At 40.3% G+C, this 6985-nt stretch overlaps 2 protein-coding genes across 2 annotated transcripts in view; one reads left to right on the top strand and one right to left on the bottom strand.

Annotated features, from left to right (window-relative positions):
• MAD2L1 (MAD2 mitotic arrest deficient-like 1 (yeast)) overlaps positions 1–1948 on the top strand; it is a 168532-nt gene extending 166584 nt beyond the window's left edge. The window contains exons 6-9 of the mRNA XM_009998576.1: positions 8–154; positions 240–360; positions 940–1043; positions 1776–1948. Coding sequence (XP_009996878.1) covers positions 8–154; positions 240–360; positions 940–1043; positions 1776–1948 — 545 coding nt within the window. The remainder of the gene's footprint in view (positions 1–7; positions 155–239; positions 361–939; positions 1044–1775) is intronic.
• Positions 1949–3996: 2048 nt separating this feature from the next.
• RPL7L1 (ribosomal protein L7-like 1) lies at positions 3997–6593 on the bottom strand. The gene is made up of 5 exons (XM_009998575.1): positions 6495–6593; positions 5097–5266; positions 4793–4930; positions 4425–4534; positions 3997–4205 (listed from the first exon to the last, which is right to left on the bottom strand). The coding sequence occupies exons 1-5, from the start codon at positions 6591–6593 to the stop codon at positions 3997–3999; spliced, it is 726 nt and encodes a 241-aa protein (XP_009996877.1).
• Between the last annotated feature and the right edge of the window lie 392 nt (positions 6594–6985).

The raw sequence follows: 6985 nt of genomic DNA, 5'->3' as shown, positions 1-6985 counted from the left end.
GTTGCAGCCTATGGAATCAACAGCATCCTCTACCAGCGGGGCATCTACCCCCCCGAGACCTTCACCCGCGTCCAGAAGTACGGGCTCACCCTCCTCGTCACCACCGACCCCGAGCTGAAGAACTACCTCAACAACGTGGTGGAGCAGATGAAAGGTGCGGGGCGGGTGCTGAGGGGGGGCTGCGGTGCCCTCCGTCTGGCGTCTCTGCTGATGCTTCCTATCTTTCTGGCTTCTTTCAGAGTGGCTGTACAAGTGCATCGTGCAGCGCCTGGTGGTGGTCATCTCCAGTACCGAAAACAACGAGGTCCTGGAGCGGTGGCAGTTTGACATAGAGTGTGACAAAACTGCAAAAGATGAGACGTGAGTAACCGGTGTTGTGTGCCTGCTCTTCCTGTGCAGGCACCAGAGGAATCCCGTGCACATCAGCGTGTTCTTCAGAGCAGATGGAACAGCCTTTCTAAGTATGAGCATCAAACCTTAGCAAACCTACTACCTTTCCTACTCCCATTCCTCTTCATTGTCTGCAAAGCAGTCGTTATATGATTGAAGCATACATAACCCTCAGGTGTGCTTTTCTGTTGGTTTTTTGTGGTGTTTTTTTGTTTGTTTTTTTAAAAAAAATCAGATTAAAACTTAATTTTACATCTTCAACAAAATATACAAAATCCAGCATTAGGTACATGCCCTAAATAATGAATGCCTTCCTGTTGCCTACATGTTTTTATCCATTCTGGGCTGAAAATAACAAGTAACATCCCTTACAAATCTGTGAAGCTTCACAAACAAGGGAAACCAACTATCACTTAACTTTTCTAAGTCTGCTTCCTAGGGCTTAAGCCCCTCTTAAGAGTGCCACGACTATAAAAAAATCCTGTTTAAAGAAAACCATCAGTATAGTAGAAGCTTGCTTTCTTAACAGCATTTTCCTGTTTTTTCCAGTGCACCACGAGAAAAATCCCAGAAAGCTATTCAGGATGAAATTCGCTCTGTAATCAGACAGATAACTGCCACAGTAACTTTTCTGCCACTGTTGGAAACTGCCTGTGAGTATTCTTAACTCCACTAAAGAAATCCAACATTTGTTTTGGAAAACCTCAGAACATTTCTGCTTTAGAAATATTTTCTGCTGATGTTCTGGGGCTTTTTAAATGATTACATGTCATATACCATCACATTTCTGAGACAGCACCTTTGTAGGACTAAGATTATGTCTCTTGCAATTGTGTACAGATAAAATACTTTTAAGAATTACCCCTATTGTTTCTTGCACAACAAATAAAAATACTGTGAACCATCTCTCAATAAAGGATATGGAGCAACTTCATTTAAAGGCCCTAGTGGTACTTTCTACACAAAATACTTTAAGATTTTTTTGTCAAAAGGATAGAGCTCAAAGTGGTTTAACAAACTTAAACTAGCATGGATATTCTGAGGAACCTAAATTTTCAGAAATAATAGATTATTTTCTGACTCTAGCTGTAGACAGGCATTAAGTAACCATTAAGTTCCTATGAAGTGTTAGGTAGAGATCAGCTTAACAGCATTCCAACACCTATAGAAAAAAATCACATCGCATTTGCTTCAGAAAACTAACACGGCTACACATGAAAACAACTAAGACTTGTTTTCATTACTTAACTACTATTTCTTTTCACATAAGTAGTATCAGTACAACTTCCAAAAGTTCTGGTACATGTCTCAAGTTCTAGCAGGTGCACTTCAAACATGCAGTCTTAAGCAGGCATTACTGTTAACTTGTTCCCACTTGCTTACAGGTGCCTTTGACTTGCTGATATACACGGATAAAGACTTGGCAGTGCCAGAGAAATGGGAAGAGTCAGGACCACAATTCATAGCCAATTCAGAAGAGGTCCGTCTGCGGTCCTTCACTACTACAGTCCACAAAGTCAGTAGTATGGTGGCTTACAAAAAGGATTCTTTCCCCTGAGACGGGGGTTTTGTATATATTGTGTTACCTTGTACATTTTCTGTTTCTAGTGCAGCTAAGTTGTGAACACATCATTACTGTTGCTCTTGCTGAATGATGATGCAGAAAAAAGGCAACATGTTTCTGTGATAATGTGGTGTAACACTAGACTAAGCTGGCATTGTTCTTGAGGTTTACATAAGGTATTCATGATAGTTTAGCTCATACTGTTAGTTAAAATTCTTACTCAACTGTATGTTAAACTGCCACATTGACTAGAAACACTGCCTAAATCTAGGATCTTTTAATTTAGTATTTTAAGATTACTATATACTGCATTCTATTAGCAGGCTTAAGTTCTCTCTGGCACAAAAAAAAATAAATCTCATTCCTGACAGCCAGTTCTTAATGTTAAAAGCCTGAGCTGTGGTTACCAGAAATGAATCAACAGCACAATTCTGTAGTTAACTTGTAGCTCTTTACAATGAAAACAGCTGCTTATCAGGAAAATCTTAAAATATATGAAGCCTTGTACATTAACAACTGCTGGACTCTTCAAAGTGTGGTGTTCAAAGTTCATGTATGTCTCCAGTATTTGTCAAGCATTTTCTATGTTTGTATTCTTGTTTTACATAATAAAGCTTGAAATTGTATAGTGTTCTCTAATTCAGACTTCATCGTTTAGATAGCTTAATGAATGCTACATCAGTTAATAACTTATTCAACTAATACCCCAATGGAATCCTACTTACACAGTTAACTGTTTCCTCTGAGTCTCAAACAAGTGTTGTGGAGTAAATATGAAATCCATTAATGGGTTAATAGTTTGCCCCCATTTACATCTTTAAATAGCAGTATAAATAGATCCAGGGACCTAATGATTAAGCACACTCTTGCCTTCCATATTTGTTAAATAGCATTAAGAATGCATTTCCTGCCTTCTTAACCCATTTTTTTACTAGAAGAAATTAGGGATTTTAAATTGTGTTAACAGAACTTTCAGGGTCTTCCATGTTTTTGTTCATTCCCTTCATCAAATTCACTTGAGGCAGAGTATTTAAATTATCTCTCTCTTCTAGTGATATATTATTAGCAACAGTGGTATAATTTCAAAAATTTATTTATTAAAAACATTGATTATAGGTACTCTGCTGCTATATTACAAAGTTTCTGGGTTTTCAAACCAGGAGATAGTTATTTCCAGCAGTCCCAAATAAGCAAAGTGAAAAGGCAGACTGGTAGATCAGGACAAAATTGTGTGGTTTTTAAAAAAATAAATACAGTCTAAATACTGCAGTAACAGACCTACTGTCTCCTGCCTGTCAGCAATATTTTTTAACAGGTGACTGCTGCACTTACTCCTTTCCACCTAGAAGGAGGTGCACCTCAAGAAGTGCACCTTCAAGCACTTCCTCTGGCAGGGACAAGCTCAAAGCAGTGGGTGCAAGTCAACCCAAACTGAAATTTAAATCAGGAACTGACAAGTACTGTTTTATACCAAAGATGAAATCAGGAGGCAACTGGTACAAAGCCATCAGAAATTAGTAAAAAAACCACTTGTTTTACAGAGATGCAGAAGTCAGATTGTTCCAGGAAGTTCAAGTCACTTCTTTCTTGTGCCAAATACTATTTTTCTTCTTAAGGACCAGCCATTCTCCATTATCATCTGTGTATTTTTTAAAATATATTTTTTAGAGGCACCAACAGTCAAGAATCACAGTAAATCACTGCATAGAGATAATGTCCATGAAAACAACACGTGACAAGGAACACGGTATAAATCCTGAAGTTTTCACAAAGACCCTGCAGAACAGGAAAGAAAAACCAAAACAGTCGCATTAATGCAATGTCCCAGAAGCCAAGTCTTTATGGGGGTGTCCAGTAGGATTTGCTGATAGCTAATGGAACCCACACTCTACAGTAATTTCCCCTACAGTCGTAGGTCACTTCTGGAAAGTGCAGAATCAAAACCAAAGCAGACCCCCACCTCCAATAGCAGTATAGCTAGTCTTAGTAAACTGGCTAAAGGGTAAGACTTAGAAGTTAGACAACAGGCATTCCTCACCTCACTAGTTCAGCTGACGTATGAGCTTGTTGATTGCTTCACCTCTGCAGCCAGGCTTGCCCATTTCCTTGAGGAAACCCACTTTGTTACGTGAAGCATGACGAGCCACTGACAGATGGAATGGCCACAGAAAGTTTGTGACTCTCTTGAAATTCTTCCCAGCTGAGCAGATTTCATGAATAAGGTCTTCCAGGCAAATAATACCGCAGTCCCCTGCAGAAACAAAAACCTTAAACATTTAAGAAATCCTCAACAAAACAACCCTCCGCTCCAAACAACATATACACAAAATGTCCAACTGTACTATCTTTCCTCACACTACCACAAAACTGCCAGTCCTTTGTGAGAGTTTTCATCCTCCCCTCCCTCTTAGCTTAGACTAAAAATCTCAACATCTGCCTCTTTCCTTGATTTTCTTATCCTCTTCCTCACCTAAATACTTCTCTATCAGCATATTGTCTGTCAGAGGCATCCTCTTTCTCTTAATCTTGGCTTGGCCTCGTTTCAAGATGAGCTCTCGTACAGATTTCAGGTTAGGGTGTCTGTGTAAAAAAAAAAAGAAATCAGACCCTGTAATGGAGAAGCACGATGCAGCAGGAAGTTCCTTCCTGCCTGTTTGTATAGAGTTGGGAAAGTCAGCAATTATGTTTAGACCAATGAGAAAAAGGACAAATAGAAGTTTTAAAGTTGACAAAATTTTACTGGAAAAGCTAGCTATGGATTTCTGATACCAGACAGAGGATCAGAAAGTGATGCTATTCACATGCAAACTGCTCTCAAGTCACGGGTCTGGCACTTACCCCCACGCCACGTAAGGCTCCACAATCCGCAGCATCTTCAGGGATAAAGGTGTCAGCTTCACAAACGTTCCAGTGAAGTTTTTTTTCAGCCGCAACAACTCAATTACTCTTTTTACTCTCCTACTCACTCCCTTAATACTGAGTCAGAAAAAAATATATTAGTAACCACATTTCTCTAACACAGCAACAAAAGTTCTCAGATTATCTGCAAAAAGACACGTTTGGGCTGATCACCCTTCCTTTGCTTAGTAATTATATGACAGTTACAAAGAGCAGCAACGATGGAGTAACTGAAGTTTCTTACTCTACAATCCGCACCACAAAGGCCAATTTGTGCTCCTGAGGTACAGCCACAGCCACCTGGCCAGGCCTCTGCTCCATGCGCCTCAGCCGGACGTTGTCTCGGTGTTTGCACCATGAATCTCGAACAAAAGCCTCAAGGCGTTTAAACTGGATTTGCTTCCCCTTCTGGTGCTAAAGACAAAAGGATAAGAAATAATCACTCTTCACAAAAGTTTTCAAACTTCACATTTCAAAGGCTGTATGAAATTCAGAACTTGGTCAACTACCCTCTTTCAGTTTTGGAGGCATTAAGAAAGAAATAAATTCAATAATCTGAGCCCACGGGAGACACAACAGAGGGACAACATATGAATATTCAAGCAGCTAGCTGTAATTACTGAACTGTGAGCAAGGAGTTTTTCCCAAGAAAAATTTAATTAAGTAAACAGAGGAAGACCCTGGATACTTCTAGGCACAGAAGAAATCAATAGGAAGCATGTGAAGCCACAGATAGATAGATCTTCACAACAACATACACAGCTCAGCCAGTCACTGGGAAAGCCAGCAACAACATATGTACCTAGGTAAGACAGATCCTACAGCAATACCCTAGCCTGACTCAAAACTACCATCCAGCAGAAAATTACTGGGTGTGAAGTCCTTTTCTATAAAGGCGTCTAAGCAAAAAAAAATTAAAAATCCAAGAACGAAAGTAACTATTATGGATTACTAATTTAAACACAAAACATTCAACTCTTAAAAAAATATTTGGGAATGCTATGGGATAATTTAAACCTTTTAAATTAAAAAAATATATTAAAGTGTCTATCCTTAGCTCAGGAACAAGTATATCCATGGAACTGAATGTGCATGGTAGTTACTCAGTACTATTTCAGATACACTACTGGCTAAATTAATAGGCCATTTAAAAATTAAAGTACCTACTGTTCTGTGTCTCTTGTTCTATTTCCCCTTGTAAATCACCCCTTAAATTGGTTTGAATTTTCAAAGCAGGCAGACCTGATGAATTTCTCTTCAATAGGGTTATTTTTCTAAAGAGAATCTTAAGAGGTGGCTATTTAACATCACTGCTTACCCTTCCACTGTCACCTTGCAAATACAGCAAGCCATTCATGTATTTATAAACATAAACACAGTGCCTAACAACAATTATACGAGTTTTGCACATAATCCCACCACCAACATAAAGAGATTCACTGGAAAAGTTTAAGCCACTTCCGAGACACCTGCTACATTAGCTGAGATACAGCAGAATAGGTCTCAGATTCTGAAAGAGAAGAGTTTGCTGTTCTCACCTAGTCTGGAAACCACACAGTGTGCACCAGGAGTCCCTGCACTAGCAACATGTGCCACCCTACTCGCAGAAAAAGGCTTCACAATGACCTGTCTACCCTTTTACAGATTCATAGACAGTTAACTCTGAACGCATCGTCAGACAAGCATCTGCATTAAGGTTTGCAGTCGAAAGGTGAGCTGGTTTCAGACAGCGCAACCCCATGGCAGTACCAAAGACTCAGCGTTTTACTAGGTATGACTACACAGACACACACCTCACTGATCTAAGAGTCTTCAATAAATTTGTTTTTCGGTATAACAAGCCAAAAACTTGTGTCCTTTTTACAGAGACCCATGGGGAAGACGCTTAACACCTGCAGAAATGAACTCAAGCTTCCCCTGAAGAGATAACCCAGAGGATTATCAGTCTCAATACACACCCAGCAACGGCCTGACTCCCTCCCTGGCCCACCCGGCGAGCTCCGGCACCCCCCTCACGGGGGAAGCTCATCCCCAGATCGTTGATACGGCCGCACGGCATCACGATTCCGAAGCACCGCAGCTCCTCCCCGGGCACTCGCCGCCACAGCCGGGCTTTCCCAGCGGGCAGTCACC

The sequence above is a fragment of the Chaetura pelagica genome, unplaced genomic scaffold, assembly GCF_000747805.2.
Source record: "Chaetura pelagica isolate M959 unplaced genomic scaffold, ChaPel_1.0 scaffold176, whole genome shotgun sequence".
NCBI classification, from domain to species: Eukaryota; Metazoa; Chordata; class Aves; order Apodiformes; family Apodidae; genus Chaetura; species Chaetura pelagica.
Note: the sequence above shows the minus strand (reverse complement) of the source record. Positions and strands in the feature narration are given on the sequence as shown.

What these genes read in the sequence shown, in the direction of transcription:
- RPL7L1 (XM_009998575.1), bottom strand. Translation starts at nt 6,593, where the DNA reads ATGGGGTTGCGCTGTCTGAAACCAGCTCACCTTTCGACTGCAAACCTT. An exon ending in GAGCCTTACGTGGCGTGGGG is followed by an intron (nt 4,535 to 4,792) that starts GTAAGTGCCAGA and finishes TTTTTTACACAG; the next exon opens with ACACCCTAACCTGAAATCTG. An exon ending in GCTGATAGAGAAGTATTTAG is followed by an intron (nt 4,206 to 4,424) that starts GTGAGGAAGAGG and finishes TTGTTTCTGCAG; the next exon opens with GGGACTGCGGTATTATTTGC.